This window comes from Geotrypetes seraphini, chromosome 9, assembly GCF_902459505.1.
Source record: "Geotrypetes seraphini chromosome 9, aGeoSer1.1, whole genome shotgun sequence".
NCBI lineage: Eukaryota > Metazoa > Chordata > Amphibia > Gymnophiona > Dermophiidae > Geotrypetes > Geotrypetes seraphini.
Genome location: NC_047092.1, coordinates 151,452,037 through 151,472,805, shown reverse-complemented (window position 1 = coordinate 151,472,805; position 20,769 = coordinate 151,452,037). Strand labels below are relative to the sequence as shown.

Here is a 20,769-nt window from a genome sequence, read left to right as displayed (position 1 = left end):
GTTATTCTCTAATGTCCTGGTGTGCTCACACTCTATCTAATGTACCTAGGGCAATGGGGGGGTTTACGTGACTTGCCCAGGGTCACAAAGAGCAACCCACAACCTCAGAGTGCTGAGGCTTTAGCTCTAACTACTGTGCCACACACAGGGACATGGGCTCTGTCCTGTCCCTGACCCACAGTAAATCATGGGTTCCCCTCCCCTTTTCATTCTCTATATAAGAGTTAAGGTCCCTCTCCCTTGTTAGAATATGTGGGTGACTCTTTTGGCATGCATATGTGTTCACAGTAGGGAATTGTTCCATAGTTTTGGTATTCTGCTCTGTTTAAAAACAATGTAGCTGCACAGTGTAAGGGGAGGGAACAATGGTTGTTTTTCGTTTTGTTTCACTCTGTAAAGAATTCTCTGACGCACTAGACTAAGATGATTTATTGACATCAATAAACACAGATTTTTCACATAGAAGGCCTTTTGATCTGAAATAATGTTGGTGTTGATTTTTAGCATTTATTGTTGGTGGCTTTAGCTACAGGGGTGAATGAATATTTGACATAAGTTGGGTGGGTTTGCGAATTATAATGTTGTAAGATTTACTGTGAGTTCCTTTTACGAAGGTGCGCAAGCGTTTTTAGCGCACGCACCGGATTAGCGCGTGCTATAGCGTGCGCTAGCCAAAAAACTACTGCCTGCTCAAGAAGAGGCGGTAGCGGCTAGTGCGTGCGTTATTCCGCGCATTAAGGCCCTAGCGTGCCTTCGTAAAAGGAGCCCTCTATGTCATGAGTGAATGATATTTTGATTATATGTTGTACATCTAAAACAACTGTAATGTCCATAGTGCAATAAAAATTCATCTCTCCATGGCCTCGTCTAATTTTTATTTAATTTAATGTGTTTAGGCCTGAATGGACAGCAGAATTAAATGCATACAGAGTAGAAGCAGCTTGGAAGCTAAGCCAGTGGGATTTAGTGCAAGAATATTTGGCTGCAGGTAGTAATGTTTACTTTTACTTTACATAGATTTTCTTCTTAATGTTTTACTATAATACATAGTTTTTACACCAAATGTATTTTATCTCCATCCATTCTATAAAATTGTAAACTTTCGCTTTAGTCAGACTTATGGTTTTTGTGGCAGTATATAAGCTGAACACGGGTTTATCAAATAGCAAGGCCAACAGTTTCTAGGTTTATGGCTGAAGACTGCAAATTAGAAGATAACTTCTCTTCCAGAACTCTGTAGAAAAGATCTGTCTCCCTTCTGGACTTGTACATAACTTCACACTGCTCACTTAGTTGCAAAGTCCATGGTACCTGTGGGCCTTGTACCCATTTTCAAAGTGAAATTGCATGTTTCCTCTTTATCCATTCAGACTAGTCCAGAAGTGTGGGTTTATGCTTTCATGCTAGCAGATAGAGACTGAGAATCACTAGTTTGATGACATCCATCTTATAAAGGGACCTGTGCAATCCACAGCCAGCCAGACTTTCAGGTTTGAGCACATCATAGATGTGATATGCCTGTGCCATCTAGAATTGGTCTGAGGTGTTGAGGTACCTTCGGGTTAGGTATCTGGAACGCAGTAGTCCTTTTGATTTGGTTGTGAAAATAAACCAAGAGGGCTGTAATTGGCTGGATTGGTCCATAGATCACTGATGTGCAAAATCTGATGGGTCTGGATTCTTCCTTTCTTTTCCTCTGATATTGTCTTTGTGGGAGTAGTTGACTATGGTTCTTTTTGTCTTCCTCCCCTACTCTTGGGAGGGGTCCAGAGGAGCTTTGGCAACCCTTAGAAATACAGTCAAACCTCTGTTTGCAAGTAACACGGTTTGAAAACTTTAACTCGCAAACCAAGTGTTAACTCGATATGTGAGACCCCACCCTGGGAACCAGTTTTGCTTCTCCCCCGAGGCCACCAGCGCTGCTCCCTTCCTTCGCGACCGAGATCGTCTCCCTCTTCCCCCCACTGACTTACTATCCATGCGCCGATGCTGAAATTGCCTGCTGCTGGTTCTGTGCTGGTTCTATGCCCAGCATAGAACCAGCGGCTCATGAGAATCTCGGAGAGGGTGAGAGCCAGAAGGTCTTGAGCATGCACAGATGCTCAAGGCCATGCAGCAGCCCAGTATAGGACCAGTGACAGGCACTTTCAGCACCAGCACGTGAATGGTAAGGTAAGAACATGGCCAGTCAGTGGGGGGAGGCGATCTCAGTCATGAAGGGAGGGAGCAGCACCAGTGGCCTCGGGGGAGAAGCAAAGCCGGTTCCTGGGGTGGGGTGTCAAAGTGGAGGACAGCAGTGGGAGAAGACAGAAGAAGGGATAAGGGTTGGGTTTGGGGGGGTGAGAGCTGTGCCTATTAATCATCTGAGTTGCCATTATGGCCTATGGGGAACTTGGCTTTGATATACGAGTACTTTGAATTACGAGCATGCTTCTGGAACAAATTATGCTCGCAAACCAAGGTACCACTGTAGTTATCTTTTTTTCAAAATTTAATTTAATTTGAGAACAAACTTATATACTACAAATCTACAATTCTCTGCGGTTTACAACCTACATACATAAGGTACATTGACAAACATATAATTTCTTATAAAATACAAATAAACTGGTAAGCAAAGGTTCTTGCCTCTGAAGGCTGCTGGTGGTTTGACCTGCTGAGCATAAAGGAGGAGTCAGTTGGTGCCAAGGTCATGGAGAATTTAGGGGCCATGTGTGATGGCAGTACATGTCAAGCTCATCAAATAATGTGCAGTCTGCAGCAGCTGCCTCTCTAGCATCAGCACTAGCAGACAGTGTCACACTTCTGATGAACAACATCACACAGAAAGGAATATGAACCCAGTGGAGAGCAGTGTCAGTAGCAGCAGTATAGATGAATCCACCTATGACTGTGGAGCAGAAGGGCTAGCCCTGGTGAAGGAAGCACTTGGGAATAGTGACATGGTAGTTCTGTTGTTAATGGATTTCATTTTGTCTAAAGCAACTGTTGAGAAGAGTTGGGGGAGGAATACCTGGCATTAAGTCCCATAAGGGACTAGAGAGAAAGAGTTTCTCAATTCTTCCTGTAGATGAACAAGATTTTATTATGTGGATGGGTTCCTCCCTGGAATTCATTTTGTTGATGCACCAGGCCTTCTGCCTTAAGGACCAGGTAGCAGAAGGCCTATTAAGGCACCACTCTTTTGATGAGCAGCCCAAGGTTGATCCTTCAACTGCCAATAGACCTAGGATGGCCCCAGAAGGATTTGTACTTGACAGGGACTTTGAATATGGTGGATTCCTTGGGGCAGCTGGAAGTCTTAGCAGAAGACCTCTCAGAAGATCCCATTGAAGGTGGGGAAGTTCTTCTAGGTGAGATCCATTAAATTCCAAAGATCTCAGAAGAGAAACAGGCAGAAGGTAGCATTACAGATGACCTGTTGCTTGAAAGCATCAGGAAGTCAGTCTAGTCCATTCCTTTTTGATAAGGCTATCAAGGGTATGATCCCAGGTCAATCTTGGCATACTGTAGTTGGAGACAATAGCTTTAGTGCTGCCAGAAAAGCCCTTTCAACCACTTCAGGAGGTGCCTCTGAAAGATGTGGTACTCAGTGTTTTTCCTCATGGCAATCTTTTTGGCTAGAAGGATCTTGGAGTTGCAGGTTCTGTCTTGTCTACGGATCTTTCTGATGATGTCCAAGATAAAATGGTAATCCAGTTGTCTCCCTCCATTTTGCCCAAGATGTTTTCGCCCTTTCATATAAATCAGTCAGTTTCTATCCTATATTTTGGAAAACAGGGAAGTGGGGTTATTATGGTGACTTGGTAGGCTTGTGTCAATTTATAGTGGTTCTTGCAGAGTTATTTGAAAAGAAGTAGTGATTTCTGTAAGTTGGATCATCTTTTCATGATGTTCAGTGGGCCCAGGAAGGGGAAGTGGCATCTAAGATGATGGTCTCCTTTATTCACCAGGCTACCATTGTACCTTGTACACAGATGCAATGTGATTCATGATTTGAAAGCTCACTCAACTGAGATGCAGGAATTATCTTGGGCAGAGCATTTAGTTCCGCTCTATCCCTGTATTTCTTTGCCTGTCATCATAAGCTGGATGTTCAGGCACAGTAAGACATGGCCTTCATACAAACATATTACAGATGACCTTGTCTGGATCCAGTCCTCTTCTGTCACCGCTTTGATATGTCCTGTGAATCTGACAAATCTCGAGAAATGAAGAGAGAGCAGAAATTAGTTCTTACCAGTTAATTTTCTTTCTCTGAGTCCCTCCAGACTAGCCCAGATCCCAGCCCTTGGTTCATATTCTATTGGCCAGTATGTTTGTGTCTATTTTGCTGAATGAGATGTGAAGATGTGGCAAAAGAGTTGCTTTATAAGAAAACAAAAACAAACCAGAGAAGAAACATGTTGTTTACTGTTTTGCATCTTTGTTACAAATTTAGGCTTAGTTTGTAGAGATTGCTGTTGCATATGCCTTGTTCCTTTGAGGAGAGATGTTGGTAGTCTGATTTGTTATAGAAATAGTGGCTGGGAGTAGACTGCACAAGTTCCTGTATGAGGATGATATTAAACCAATGGTTCTCAGCCTTCATCTGCTGGCAGGAGAGCATAAACCTGTGTCTGGAAGAAGTCAAGGAAGGAAAATTAGCAGGTAAGACCTAATTTCTCCATTCTTTTCATTTAGAATATTGCCTAAGGACAAAATTTCTGCAGACACTTGAATCTGCATTTTCTGCCTATTTTACACTTAGAATATAATTTTTATATATACCCATTGATACACATAGAGCAGGGGCAGAGTTGTGGTTTACATGCATAAGTCATAAATATGCAGGTATATGTATAGAGTACACGCTAACATTTACATCTTCGGAGCAGGTATAATTTTGTGCGCATAACTATAGTGTGCTATTGAGGCTGGGTCTGGTTGCTTACTTTGTAAAGGCATAAAATAAGTAACTATGTTCATACATTTATTCATGCCTTTGTCAGACTAAGGGCTCCTTTTACGAAGGTGCGCTAGGGCCTTAACGCGCGGAATAGCGCGCCTTTTGAGCAGGCTAATCCGGTGTGTGCGTAAAAACTGTTAGCGCACCTTCGTAAAAGGAGCCCTAAATTTTAAACTTAAACCAACTGTTACAAGTGAGACTAGTGAATTTTTGTAACCTATTGGAGTTAATTCCTGAACTTTCATTAATTATCATATATTGTATTGCTGCAACAATTGTGTCAGAAACGAAATGGTTCACATGTATTATTTTCTTGAATTGTGTGATATTATTCTTTTAATCCTTCTGTTTTATTTCTAGACAAAAAGTCCACCACATGGAGTGTTAGACTAGGACAGCTGCTATTATCAACCAAAAAGAAAGACACAGAGACATTTCATGAGACACTAAAAGTTGTTCGAGCAGAGCAGATTGTCCCCCTCTCAGCTGCGAGCTTTGAAAGAGGGTCCTATCAACGGGGATATGAATATATTGTTAGGTGCTGTATAGTAACTGTATTCCATTTTACTATGTAATGTAAGGAACAGAAGAACAGAGGGCTTTAGCTAACTACTAATTAACAAACTAATTGTTGAAAATGATTGTAATGTGGATACTCCAACATCACACATGGAGATGTACCTGATTTTTATTTAGGAAAGAAGAGACAGGTATCAGAAGTTCTCAGGACTGACTATAAGCTTCCCTGGTGTCCTAAAGAGACCTCAAAGTTCGGTGACGGGACTAAATCGCACGAGACAACGGCGCACCGACAACTGAGCGCAAGGTTGACGGCGCGCTGAAGAAAAGCACTATTTTAAAGGGCTCCGACGGGGGGTGGGGGGAACCCCCCCCCCACTTTACTTAACAGAGATCGCGCTGGGGTTGGGGGGGTTGTAACCCCCCACATTATACTTAAAATGAACTTTTTCCCTAAAAATCAGGCAAAAAGTTTGGTTTCAAGTATAATGAGGGGGGTTACAACCTTCCAAACCCCCCACAACGCCAGTGTGATCTCTGTTAAGTAAAGTAGGGGGGTTCCCCACCAACAGCCCCCGTCAGAGCCCTTTAAAATAGTGCTTTCTTTCGGCGCACCGTCAACCTTGCGCTCAGTTGTCTGCGCTCAGTTGTCGGCGTGCCGTTGTCTTTAGCAATTTTGTCTATGAACCCAAAGTTCTGAGGTTAGCCAGGACATCTGCATTTTTAACGCTTGTTCCTGACCATTCTGAATTTTGTTGTCCTGGTTTCTAAGTAGAAAAAGCAATATTCTAACCAGTGTGCATTGGGTAGGAGGCAAATACCTGGAAGCAGCCCATAATGTAAATCAGTGTTTTTCAACCTTTTTACACCTTTGGACTGGCAGAAATAGAAGAATTATTCTGTGGACCGGCATTGGTCCGTGGACCGGCGGTTGAAGAACACGGGGCTAAGTCGTGGGCCAGACCCCGCCCATCTCTACCCAATCTCCACTTTAGACCCCACCTCCCTAATAGTACTAATTGCACCTTGCACGTCCTGTGCCTCATCTAGAAGCCTTCCCTCTGACGCTGGCTCGAAGAAAACACCGCATTGATCGCACCGTGGACCGGTGGTTGAAGAACACTGTTTTGGGCCTGATGCACGTGCTGGCCCTGTGGACCGGCAGGAAATTTCTGTGGACCAGCACTGGTCCATGGACCAGTGGTTGAAGAACACTGATCTAAATCATTGGAGAACCAGATTTGTATTTTATGTTCCTATTTGTTGAAATGCCCAGTACTGGAAGTGTGGTATAACTTTCTCAGTTTGGTTTCTTTGTGTTCGCTTAATTGCCTTTGAAGTGCACTCATCCAGGCGATGTAATTTATTTTTTCCAAAAAGTTAAAATATATAAATTTTATTGATAGAAAAAGTTAATTTTAAGAGAGTCAAGAAATAAGAGAAAGCAATAAACATATGTCCTTCAGCTAAGAAATTTCCAGTTAAGATCTGTATTATTATTGTTCTAACTATACACCTGTTTCTGATTTTAAAGGTTGCACATGTTGTGTGAACTGGAGCACAGTGTACGTCAGTCGTTTCAGCAGCAACTTGGTGACCAGGGCAAAGATTCACTTAATTGGGCAGCCCGCTTAGAAATGACTCAAAACTCCTTTAGAGCCAAAGAGCCCATCTTAGCGCTGCGAAGAGCTTTGCTGAGCCTTAATAATAGGTGCTCCTCTGTTTGTATCATTCTGTTCTGTCCAAAAGTAATTTGAATTTGTTTCTGATAATAATAGGGTTCCTTTTACTAAGCCGCGTTAGGGTTTTAACGCGCAGAATAGCGCGTACTAAATTGCCACGCGCACTAGACCTTAACGCCAGCATTGAGTTGGCGTTAATTCTAGCTGCGTAACGCGGGTTTAGCGCTCGCTAAAATGCTGCGTGTGCTAAAAATGCTAACGCAGCTTAGTAGAAGGAGCCCATAGTGTTATTTTTCATTATGTGGTTAATCTGTTATTTTTTAGTACCTTAAAATTTATAAATCTTTTTTGTAGAAAGAAACCCAAGAACTAGAAATACATAGACACCTTTTTACATTAAAAGTATACTATAATAATGGAAAGGGGGGATATATAGTTATATTATTGGGTTTTTTCAGTATTTATGAATATAATATATGTATAATATGCTTGATTTATATTATTTGTGGACAGGGAGGGTGGGGAAGGGATTTAAATTTATGTTTATGATGATAATAGGAATGATTTTCAAGTGATCTATATAATTTAATTGATATAATATTGTACACTTGTTGTAAGATGTAAAAATGAATAAAGATTTGGGGGGAAAAAAAAGAAGTAGAAATACATTGCTGTACAATAGTAGTTTTCCTTTGTTAATAGGACTTCAAATTTTATATGGTTTATACTAGTAATAATCATTACAAGGTAGAATCTTGTGAACCCTCAGCCAACCATGTTACTCTTTTTCCTGTTATGTAGATAATGCAGGGTCCACAGACTTGGAAAGTGAGGGAAATGAAATTTTATCTCAATTTTATTGGAAAAATTTAACACAGTTTTGCAAATTGTCATATACAATGGAGCTAATCAGTCCATGAGACAGGAATATCAACAGTGAAGGAGATATGACTAGCTGAGAGGTGGAAAGATGAGGTAGAGACCTTAAAGGACAGAGAGAGAGAGGGAGAGATTCAGGGAGGAATGGAGAAGGAGGAAAGAAGAGCGGGACTTGGGGATGATTGTGTCTGATGAACTTAAGGTGACCAAATGGCTAGAAAAGGCGATGGTCAAAGCTGTAGGAAAAAGGGGGGTGATAGTGCCGTTGTATAAGTGTCTAGTGAGGCCCCATTTGGAATACTTTGTGCAATTCTGGAGACCGCACTTTCAAAAAGATATAAATAGAGTTGGTCCAGGGGACTGCTACAAAATTGGTTAGTCTTTTGTCATAAAGCATACGGGGACAGATGTGTACTCTGGAAGAAAGGGCATATGATATTGACGTTTAAATATCTCCATGGCATTAATGTACAAGAGGTGAGTCTTTTTCAAATGAAGAAAAACTCTAGAATGAGAGGGCATAGGATGAAGTTAAGAGGTGATAGGCTCAGGAGTAGTATAAGAGGTCTATGGCGGAGACAATAGATCATCTTTCATGGGCTTGAGCTCTCATGAGACCCTTACAGTTTTCTTTAGTGGTCAGTGCACATGTACAGCTGTGAGTGCCATTTACTCTGAATGTATTGAGCAAAAGACAGTATGACGTGGTAGTTTCAAATGAGGAAAGAGTCCCCCTGTAGAGCCCTATCTGGTTAGTGGTAGTGATGGATGTGAGTTTGTAGAAATCTTGGAATTTCAAATCTTCAGTTTAGGACTTTCGGTCTTCCTCTTTAGTCATCTTATTCCCTGTATCCTAAGGAGAGCATTACATTCTACTTAGTATTAGCTGCTGGTAGTTCCCTCACACTTTAAGGTATATTTAAATCTGATTAGATCTGCTTTTGGAGTAATAGCTTCCTTACTCGTGGAGCAAGCTGCCTCTTAGCATTTCCTCTTAAATCTTCTTATACTAAATTAAGTTAGCTCTCAAAACATTCTACTTTTTCATTCCATTTCCCCTTAATCATTATAGAGGTATCTTGTTTGCCACTGGTCAGACTGGGGTCAGCTATAAATGAAGGGCAGTCTTATTTTTTTTTTTCCTATTTTATACTTTCATCTTCATTATTTATTACTTGAATCCATATATTCTTTTATTTGGTAACAATTTTCATCTGTTTTTGTTGTAAATGGCTTAGACATTGCTGAGATAGGTTTAATCTTTATTTAATATCCTGCCTAAAACATGTAAGACATGTTTAGGGGGGAGAGGCCTAAGTGCCATACTGTTGGGTTCTTGAATACCGCCTTCCATTGAGTAAATTCTTAAACTGTGTTTAGGGAAGAGTAATTTGTGTTGAGTTTAGTGCCTATAGAGCTGAGTATTGCTTTTTGTTTTCCAAAAGTATACATTGCAATTTTATGCACATGAAATATCAGGTGTAAAAATATATAAACTTTTTGAGGAATAATTTGCATGTTTCCCCTTGAAAATTGGTGTGACGTAATGCACATATTGGCTACACCAGTTAAGTGGGTTGTTAATACAACACTTTTTTTTTAAGTTAGTACTTCCATTTTAAAGGATGTTTACCAAAATTGGATAAAATTAGGGCGTAGAGGTACACAAAACATATATTTTGCTTAAGCTTTAATTTCATGCAGAGAATGTGATAAGAGTGGTTAACATAGCTGGTTTTAAAAAGGTTTAGACAATTTTCTGGAGGAAAAGTCCATAATTTGCTGTTGAGAAAGACATGAGGGAAGCCACTCCTTGTCCTGAATCGGTAGCATGGAATGTTGCTACTCTTTGGGTTTATGCCAGGTGCTTGTGACCTAGATTGTCCACCGTGAAGATGGGATATTGGACTAGATAGACCATTGGTCTGACCCAGTAAGACGATTTGTTCTTATCTCAGAAAAGGAAACTGTTTAGAGGGGTAGGAGGTGGGTGAATCTGTGCAAGCAAACTGGGAAAACCCTGCAAGTCAGTTATTAAATCTGGCACCAAAATATCATATATGAAGTCCCCTTTATAAATGTTTTCTTTGTCTATTCAAACAATTTCTACAGAACAGACAACCTGGACGTGGTTGGAGAATGCTGGTTGCAGAGTGCCAGAGTGGCCCGAAAGGCAGGACATCACCAGACTGCATATAATGCTCTCTTGAATGCTGGTGAATCCAGACTGGCGGAACTTTATGTGGAAAGAGCAAAGTGTCTGTGGTCCAAGGTATTCAAGGGAGGAGTGGGAAATAAGGCTGCAATGTAGTTTGCATTCTGCTGTGCCATTTTGTTCTAGTCTTTGTGTTGTACAGAAAGAGTCAACTTGTCAACTGTTCTTATTCTGTTTTACTTAATAAACAGGATGAGAAATCTTAGTAAACTCTGCATGAAAGCTAGTGGAACAGAGCAATTTAATTGTCAACTTCAGGAGAAACTGCAAGGTTGATAAGCACTGCATTCTGAGACTAGTTGTACTTCCTCCTTGCTCCAAAACTAGACAAAGCTTAAGTGGCTGTCCTATAACACAAATACGGTTACTTGACTTCACGTTATAGAGTGCTTCCTCTATAATTATCTTTGATGGAAATATTTCCTTCATTTTTGCAGGGTGATGTTCATCAGGCCCTCATTGTTCTTCAGAAGGGTGTTGAGTTATGTTTCCCTGAAAACAAAACACCAATAAATACCAAAACTAACCTGATCCATGGCAGAGCCATGCTGCTGGTGGGCCGTTTCATGGAAGAAACTGCAAATTTTGAAAGTAATGCAGTGATGAAGCAGTACAAGGTGAGTATAGGACTGCAAAGCTTGATCTGTGCTGGCCCATTTCGACGGTCAGCTTCAAAGCAGCATGGCTCCCTATTTTCCCCCTTAGAAACATAGCAGGCACTGGTTCAGTGCCAGCAGGTTGCTGGTGATATGAAAGAAACAAGATGCAGATAAAGGAAAATAAATTTAGTAACATCACTTGGTAGCAGGGTGGGAGCCAACAGAGTATTCAGCTCCCCAGAAATCAATTGAGTGATGCTGGCAATTTGAGGGAGGAAGGGGAAAGGAATTTGAATTTCTGCTCATGCCTTTTCAGTAGTAGCTCAAGGGTTACATTCAGGACAGGTACAGTAGGAGACTGAGTACTATTTATTAAGAGCACAGAACATTAGACAGCAGCTTCACTAGTTTTTTGGTTTTTTAAAAACTTCTAAAGCTAACAAAAATGCAATATAATATCCATACAACATTAAAAAAAACCCCACGCAACCAACATTTTCATAAGGGAATAGAACCTTACAAAAGAAATACCCCCTCCCGCCCTCCCTTCCCCTGGGTGTGTATGTATTATACCAACAGAAATAAAGGAAAAGACAACTATAATGAATCCATAAAAGACGTCAATGGGCCCCAAATTAACTTGAATCTCTTAGTATGCCCCAGCATATCCGCAATTATCTTTTCATACCTATAACTTAAGCATAAATTTGCCCACCAAAAAGTAAAGTTAAGGTGATCCCAGTTCTTCCATTTGTGAATAACCATTTGCATGGCTATCCCGGTCATAATAAGGAAAAGCCGACCTTTATATCTATCCAATGAGGGCTTCAGATGTAATATCATCCCACATATGACTACCTCATATGTCAATGGAATTGATGACTCAAGTATAGCATTAATCTGTCCCCAAATCGACTTCCAAAAATTGTTTTAAACATATTATGATTATTTTAAAAAGGCATCACTTTTGCCCTGCCCCCACGACCCCCCCACACAAAATTTTCCTCTTCCTCTTTCCTAGTCTGTTATAAGCAAATTTTGCTGTTTTTAGTAATTGCTCCCTGTAAGAAAAGGGAAATCAAATAGCCATCAGTAATCAGCTTGGGGAAAAAAAAAGAAGAAACAACTGCCAGGAACATCAAGGCACTGACAAATCATGTGCCCTAATCGTAAGAAAGAAACAAAAATAAAAGACACTAAAAGTGTTTAAAAGGAGAGAGGAAGACAAATTCCTTAAAGAGCCCTCTACCAAATTCCCGCTGAAGTAATGTTCCATGAGAAGCCCAACTCCCACCTCTAAAAAGGGAAAAATAATTTATTTAAAGAGTTTTCTGTGGAGGTGCATTCATTCGCACGTTTTCATTTTGTTAGCATTCTAAGGGGGAATTCATCAAAAGGTGCTACCCATTAGTGTTTGCTAAACACTAAAGACGCCCTTAGGAATATAATAGGCATCTTTAGTATACTATGTATGTTTAATCTATAACCCATTCTGAGCTCTTTGGGGACAACGGGATAGAAAATGAATTAAGTAAATAAAATAGCGTTTAGCATACGCTAATGCGGCAGTGCCCTTTGATAAATTCACCCCTAAATCACTTTGCCACCCACTAAGGGCCCCTTTTACTAAGCTGCACTAGTGGTTTTAATGCGCTCTTAGCACGTGCTACATTGCCCTGCACGCTACACGTTAACACCGCCATAGAGCTGGTGTTAGTATTTTCTGCGTAGCGCGGGGGTTAGCGCGCGCTAAAAACGCTAGTGCAGCTTAGTAAAAGGAGCCCTAAGTGATTGCATGTATCATTAGGAAATATGAAGAAATAATAGCATAGCACTCAAACAAAATAATGCTAGTTTCACTAGAACTTGGATGTAAATGTTAACCTTACATACATTATAGAGGACTTTATGACATGAAATACGCATTCATTTTTGAAATGTACTTTGTATTTGTATTTCAAAGGTATTTTGAAGTATGCAGCTTTTACTGTATTGTTTGTTCATATTTGTATTTAAATAATTTTCAATAAAATGTTTTTTAAAAAACACTTTTTTTTAATGCTCACCAATTTTAAAAAATTGAAACTGATAAAAAGTCTAAAATTTGGAGGCAAAGCCCAAAGAATGGAGGATTTTTGTTCTAGACACATTCCTAGCATTTTCTATACTGTATTCTAGTGCAAAAGGCATAAATCTTGAACCAGTGGGTTATTCACCTCTAGTTATGAGTTGTATAGAAGGCATCATATACTTTTTTTCTCTCTCGACTCTGCCTTCTGTGTCCCAAGTTCATGTCCCCTCCCTCTCATTGCCTTCCAGTCTTTGTCCCACCTCCTTCCTCCCTCCCTCCCTCCCATCCCCCAAAGCCGACCTGAGCCGAAGCCTGGCTGCCCCAAAGCTGACCTGCTACCTTTTTCTCCTCTCCCCCGGTCCACTGCCGCAACCCGCCAGCTCCATTCAGTTATGCCCCGCTGCTGCAACTCCAGGAAGGGAGGGGCCAGGCGCGTGCAGCGATTGCACGCTGCCAACCCACAAGCCTTCCCCCCGATATCAATTGTGATGTCGGAGAGAAGGTCTGGGCCAGCCAAGCAGTGATTGGCTGGCCCGGAACCTTCTTGCCAACGTCAGAATTGACGTCAGGGGGAGGGGGGGAAGCTTGTGGACTGGTGGCGTGCAATTGCTGAATGCACCTGGCTCTTCCTTGCCTGGAGTTGCGGCAGCGGTGGGGGATAATTGAATGGAGCTGGCGGATGACAGGGGGTGGCAGGGAGGAATCAGCGGTCAGCCCTCATACCCCCAATAGATGGCCCGTATACCGCAGGTTGAGAAACACTGCTCTATATGACCTTTTCAGAGTCCTAAGCAAGTGAAGGGGTATATACTTCTTGCAAGTTTATTCTATTCCTGATTTTGTTACATATAAAAGACTTCTGAAACAGTTTGTATTTGCCAAGAAACCACAAGGTCATTTTCTCTTTTGTTCTGAGCTCTGTGTTTTACATTCTATTCTGTAGCTGACTAGTTTTGCCAAGGTCATTCCTCCTCATGTAATGATCCCCACATCCTGTGCTTTAGCTGAGCGATTTTGCTTCTTGTGAGTCAAGACTTAGATAAGAAACATTACTATACCTTAGACAAACGACAGTATTAAATGCCATATTTATGGAAACTTCCCACTACTTCTTTCTAGCTGCTTTTATGTATCCTGTTACCAAATATGGTCTTTTCTACAATCATATGCTGAAAAAACCGACCCATGTAAAATGCTATAAATATGTATGCAGCACTCATAATAAATGGATATCTCTTTGGATATGCAAACAGTTTGCATAAGCGTCTATTCTTTCTAAAAGAGATTATCCCCAGATGCATCTGTACCAGAGATGGCAGAATTTGGGCGAGGCTGTATTGGGACCAGAACCTTTTCAGCAAAGTCTCAGCTTATGCCATCTCCGTCCACAGAATGCTCTTGATCAGGCAATGGGCGAGAGATTCTGTTTCCAAGGCAAACCTGAACAAATTCCTCTTTCAAGGACAGGGCATGGGCATGGACATGGGCATGGACGATCTCATGGCTAGTATGGTGGATCGTAAGCCGAAATCCTTACCAGGTAACAGACCCTGTATGTGAGGGGGTCTGCTAGAGGAAATTTTTGTGGCTTCCAGTAGTTTTGCCAGTATTCAAGAGCATTCTTCAATCAGAGGGCATTCCAAGGCCAGAGACAAAGGTTCAGAACATCAGGCATCCCTGTGGTCTGGATCCCATATCTCTGTGGCCTCCAAGAAACAGTAATGCCATCAGGTTAGCAGCTGTTCCCCTGAGGGTGGAGGGGGGCAGGCTGGCAGAGTACTGGTAGGCTTAGACACAGATCTCTTCAGATCAACGGGTGCTGGAGGTCATTTGGGAGGGGTATAAGCTAGAATTCTACTGGCCCCTCCAGCACCTCTTTCTCACTTTTCTGACAAGGAAACCAAAAAAGGCAGTCTTCAGTGTGGGTGACGGTTCAGAGATTCATTGCTCTAGGAGCCATAGAGCCCATACTGCAAGGAGAATGGGACTTGAGTATATACTCCATATACAGTAAAACCTTGGATTGCAAGTAATTTGGTATGCAAGTGTTTTGCAAGATAAGCAAAACATTTTATTAAATTTTAACTTGATATATAAGCAAGGATCTGAGCCTATGCCAAGATACTGTGCATACTGTTGGATTTGTGAAAATGTTACAAAATGAACTGAAGTGAGATTATAGCAGAAAACACTGTTATAACAATAATTATACTGGCCTCATCAGTGTGACTTGTATGTTTATTAAAAAAGCTTATGGGGGAAGGGAGGAGGGAGGAAATGGAAGAAAAGAATGAAAAAGCAAGCCAGGTAGGAATAGGTATTGGGAATGTTCCATTGAGAATATAATGAAACTGAAATCTACACTCAGCATAAGAGTATGGCTGATAATGAAGTAGCTGTTACACAGAAGTAAGGTTGGATATGGCATTTATGTGAGTTTTTGTTGTAATGTTCATGATTTGGTTTTGAAAAAAAGGGAAAAAATTATAGGAGGCATTGCTGCTGTGAGAAATGTTCTTACAGAAGAGAAATTTAGAAAAAAAATCAAACTTTGGTGAAGATCTTCCAATTCGTGTTCTAATTTTTTGTTATTTTGGGGTTACAGGAAGTTACTACCCTGCTGCCAGAGTGGGAAGACGGCCATTTTTATTTTGCCAAGTACTATGATAAGCTGATGCCAATGGTAACTGACAATAAAATGGAAAAGCAAGGAGACCTGATCAGATATATAGTTCTTCACTTTGGAAGGTGAGCTATTAAACTGCTTAGTGCTTTTGTTGCAGGGATTTTTGAACATTAACAAGTCAAATCAGGACAGCTGCGTGAACAACAGGAGAAGGGATATCAGAATATCTTACCCTGAAATGCTTTCCTTTCCAAAGTCCAACACCTCTGGAAGTCCTCTGGCATTTTTTATAATCTTTCTGATAATAGGACTTTGTATGACCTTTGCAGTGTAAATAAAACTATCCTATTTGTTTTTTCAACACAGGGGCAATACAAATGCTTATATTCTGCATTCTGGTGCAATGTGTCTAGTAGTTCTGAACGCTAGGGTTATGCATCTGAACCTGCAAGTTGCTTGCAGAATGCTGTCAATCATCTTTGAACTCCACCTCCTTCCCAAGCAGCTGCTCCTGCCCCCCTAAATTTTTTTCTGCAAGCAAGTTGCTCAGAAGTGTTTCCACTGTGCTCTGCAGTTTTATTATTTTCAGGTATTTTCTCTTAGTGCTCGGTTGGAGGCTCAATGCCCAAAGGTTACCACTTGGGACCTCTGCCTGAGAGAAGACGCAGACTCGCACTGCGGAAGTCTGCTGTTAGCAGGATCAGCCCTCGGGGACACCTAGCTAGCCAGCCTACATTTGTATTTTTTGCAGCTCAGGGGCTGTCCTCTGTGTAGCTGCTTGCCTGATTTATCAGGAGCTTGAGCACAGGCTGTTTGGCTCATTCCCGGCTTGGCCAGGTTTAATAGTGGGCCGGCTGCGTGGTCTTCTCTCCCTTCCCTGCATGTGGTTTTCTGGAGGTTGAAGCTCAGTCCAACATCCGTCTGACCGACAGCCGAAGAAGACTAAGTTCATCCCGCGAACCTGTGAGGCAGAGTTCTTCTCCAATTGTCCTAGCTGCACTCCTAAGCTGAAACAGACAGACACATAGCACAGTGAGTAAAGCTATTATAGCCTACAGAGAAAATTGGGGCAGGCCAGCCACGGTCACCGTTTTTTGTTTGTTTGTTTGTTTTTTAAATGCCTGCGGCACTTCCCTCCCCCAGCGATACCTTGCATGGGCCCTGAAGGGGAAGAGCGAGCGGCGAGGAATGCGGCTTTGAAGATGTTCCCGCACCATTGGTGCAAAGCGCCGCTGTGGAGCCACTATTCATTGATAAAAAAATATCTTTGCGGTGTTAGTGACTGCCGGATTACAGCTGTTTAAAGAAGGTTGCCAGTAAAACAGAAAGAACCGGCGTTTGAGGTTGAGTAGGTTTTCTTCCTTTTTTTTTTTTTAATTTTAAAAATTTCCCACCAAAGCGAGGAAGACGTGCTTGCCCCCAGAAGAACTGTTCGTGAGCCCTGAGAGGGAGGAGGAGTCACGGACGTGAGTGGCCTCGGTGAGCTTCCAGCGCCAATGGTGCGAAGCAATGCTGAAATAGAGCTGCCGTCCATTTGGAAGATTTCGCGGTCCCCAAAACTGCCGGATTAAAGAAAAACTGTTGCCGCGATCGATCACTCAACGATCGCAGTGCTCCGGACTTCTATTCTAATTACCTGCTTTAGTTGAATTCCTTTTTTTTTTTTAGTAGAATATCGGTGTCGTCCTTATTTATTTATTTTAAGTTTGGGGTTGTTTCTTTTTCTTTACTTTTAGTTTTAAGTCAGGAGGCAAGGCAGAAGGGGAGAGCCACGATCTGCTTTAGTCGGAAAGGGAAAAAGACTGACAGGCTATGGGGGTGAAGCTTCAGAGGCAAGGTGGCTGTACATGCCCAGTAGAAAAAAAAAATCTACTGTAGCTAGGGGAAGAGTTCCGCTAGACAGGCTCAGTCCAGGGACTTCACCGACAAGTGGGGCTGCATTACAGAACAGTTCTGCACCTCTAGCTACATAGGTGTAGATATATTTTTTAAACTTGATAAAACATAGCTACTTGAATTAGATTTTGTTAAAAGAATGAATTCAGCTAAGGATGTTTCCAAGCTACTCCTCTAGCCAGTATATTTGATTTCTGTAAGTAAGGGATTACTGAAAAGCTAGTACGTTTATGTACCTGTTTAGAAGTTGGTATCAAGAAAGTTGATGATTGACACATCAGCTTTGTCAGGCCATACAGTGTGTAAATGCTGCAAAATTTCTCTTGTATAATTACAGGTCTCTGCAGTATGGAAACCAATACATATACCAGTCAATGCCAAGAATGTTATCACTGTGGCTTGACTTTGGAGCCAAAGTATATGAATGGGAAAAAGGTATGTTTTATCTGCCCTCCAAAAACCCTTTTGTGTAATATTTTTTCTAAGAAAATGGATAGACTACTTAAATATACATTTTGTGAAAAGTTAAATAATGTGGACTTGGGAAATAGATTGTTTACAAATTCATTTTTTCCTGTGGCTGACCTGTCAACCCTGGCACAAGGGCCAAATGTAGATAATTTATAAATATATGTTTAATTGACCCTTCTCTTTTCTTCTGGATTCTGCTCTTTACTTTTGCCCTGGTTTGAGGTGTTTATCTAACTAATAGTTTCCTCCTGCTCCTTTGGATTTCCACTTAGGGGTCCTTTTATCAAGCCGCGCTAGCGGGGTTAGCGCGTCGGACATTTCATCACGCGCTAACCCCTGCGTCCAGCTAAAAAACTAACGACTGCTCAATGCAGGTGTTAGCGGCTAGCGCGGCAGGTATTACGCGCGTTAAAACCCCTACCGCAGCTTGATAAAAGGACCCCTTAGTCTGAACTGGCCTCTATTGAGTACAGTGATGTGAACCTTCATTTGTGGCTACCTAGGATTTTACCCTTGTATGAGACCACACAAAGCTTCTTTTTCAATGGCCATCATTGTCCATAGTCCTCAGGCCATAGACCCTGGCTCTCTCCTAGATCTGGTATGTATGTATCCTAAATCTGACCAGTAGGTCTCACCAGTAAGAAATGGTTAAGACTACCTCTAGCCCTGAAGACTGTGAATGAACTTAGAACCCTGGTTTAAAAATTGAACCAAGGTCTTCCATACAGCTGACCCAGAAAAAAGGGAAGGCATATGGGAGAAGAAAATTGTATACTGCCTTGATTGTCTAGGTTGAAAGACAGTATATCAAATACATAACAAACATAAAAACATAATTTGAGATATTGGTGGCTATGGTAAAGTAAGAATAATTGCAGAGCTTTATAATCAATTTCATTTATAAACCAGCTTTTATACTGCTAAAAGGCCAAGGAGTGATGATTTGATTGGGTTTGTGTCCATTCCTTTTTACTTCAAAGGGAAAGGGACCCCCATAAGTTTATGTGTTCCACTCAGGTCTTTTGTTCCTGATTGACAAAATATTTAAAGTACTAGTGGACCTGGTGCTATCTAGTATTAAGGTTCTTTTTTACTTTTAATATCCTGTCAACCAGCAACAACAGACGGGTAGAGCATCTAAATACTATGGGGGTACCTTTTCCTCTGAAGTAAAGAGGAATAGACACAGAATCTGCATTGTAAATTATTAAATCAAATCATTGCTTCTCAGCCCTTTGACTAAGATCAAGCCATAGGAAAGTTCTTGCTCACTTTTCAAGTTTGGGGGGAAGAGGAGGTATATTTTTTATTATTTATATTGGGAAAATAATAGAGGAATGAAGGGAGGGGAGGGTGGTAATTTTATGTATTGTAAGATAAATTAGAAAGATTGTCAAGTGATTTGTTTAATTGTATTGTTTTATTGTTTGTGCACTTGATGTAAGATTGAAAATGAATAAAGAATTAAAAAAAAAAAAGTGGATTAGGTTGACAGTTAAAACTGAACTCCATCTTGCTGAAGTAATCTAGATTGACTCTCTTCTATTTTTCAGCTGGCCGTGCTGACCGTCTGCAGATGAAAACTGATTTGATGAAAATAAACAAAACAATCACTGATCATACTAATCATTTAGCACCCTATCAGTTTCTAACTGCCTTTTCTCAGCTGATCTCCCGGATCTGTCATTCCCATGATGATGTGTTTGTTGTGTTAATGGAGATCATTGCTAAAGTGTTTCTGACATATCCTCAGCAGGCAATGTGGATGATGACAGCCGTGTCTAAGGTATTTTGATTATTTAACCTGATATATATATATATATATATATATACATATATATACACACACACACACACAGTGGTACCTCGGTTTATGAGTGCACAGGTTTGCGAGTGTTTTACAAGACGAGCAAAACATTCGCAAAATTGGCGCCTCGGAAACCGAACGTGGCTCGATTTACGAGCTCCCCCCTCGCGATCTGGCACCCTCCCCCTCGCGATCGGGCACCCCCCTGCCACAATTGGAGAGAACATAAACTCGCTGGGCCTTGATGCTCAAGGCCCAGCAGAAGAGGAGTCTGATCTTCGGGCACCGGCACCAACGCACAGGACATACCAGTGCCGGTGCCCAGATGACAGTAAGAAGTGGCGGGGGGGGGGTGCCGAATCGCGGGGGGGAGGGTGCCGGATCACAGGGGGGGGCCTTCGGGGGGAGCAATGCTGGTTCTCTTGGAGGGGGGAACGTATCAAAGCGAGTTTCCATTATTTCCTATGGGGAAACTCGTAATCCAAGGTACCACTGTATATATATATGTGTATATCCACGGATTCAGTCATTTGCGATTTTTAAATAAAAAAACATTTTAATTTTTCGGGCTATTTTAAGCCCTGTAACCCCCCCCCCCATAAGCCTTACCTGGTGTTCTAGCGGGTTTTCGGGGCAGGAGCGATCTTCCCATGCTCCTGCCCCGTGCAGATCGCTCATAGGAAATGGCTGCCTTGAGCTCCCGTAGTCTATTTTTTGAAGCATATAATGAGCAAATTTCATTGTGCTGAAGGGAATATTGCCTGAATGGGCACATTTTTCATTTGCAATGCAGCGGATATGTAATGAGTATGAGTTGGTGTATTAAATTTTTTTTGGTATTGTTTAAGATTTTATTATGAATGTTATTGTATGGAAGCCGCCTAGAATATTTGGATAGTGTGGGTTACAAGTATTTAAAATAAATATTTATGTAATCTACTGCACAAATGTACAAATTCCCTTTCATTACTTGTCTCCCATAGATTTGTATTAATGGCTTCATTTTTGAGCATTAAAGTAGCTGGAAATATTGTTCAGTGTTATACAGTTCAG

At 41.4% G+C, this 20,769-nt stretch overlaps 1 protein-coding gene across 2 annotated transcripts in view; it reads left to right on the top strand.

The window, feature by feature from the left end:
• The window catches only part of ATR (ATR serine/threonine kinase), a 152,935-nt gene that overhangs the window by 109,668 nt on the left and 22,498 nt on the right, over window positions 1-20,769 (top strand). For both annotated transcript variants that reach the window (XM_033958442.1, XM_033958441.1), the window contains 8 exons: window positions 897-988; window positions 5,309-5,486; window positions 7,002-7,178; window positions 10,141-10,300; window positions 10,681-10,860; window positions 15,519-15,661; window positions 17,773-17,870; window positions 19,463-19,695. In XM_033958442.1, coding sequence (XP_033814333.1) covers window positions 897-988; window positions 5,309-5,486; window positions 7,002-7,178; window positions 10,141-10,300; window positions 10,681-10,860; window positions 15,519-15,661; window positions 17,773-17,870; window positions 19,463-19,695 — 1,261 coding nt within the window. The remainder of the gene's footprint in view (window positions 1-896; window positions 989-5,308; window positions 5,487-7,001; window positions 7,179-10,140; window positions 10,301-10,680; window positions 10,861-15,518; window positions 15,662-17,772; window positions 17,871-19,462; window positions 19,696-20,769) is intronic.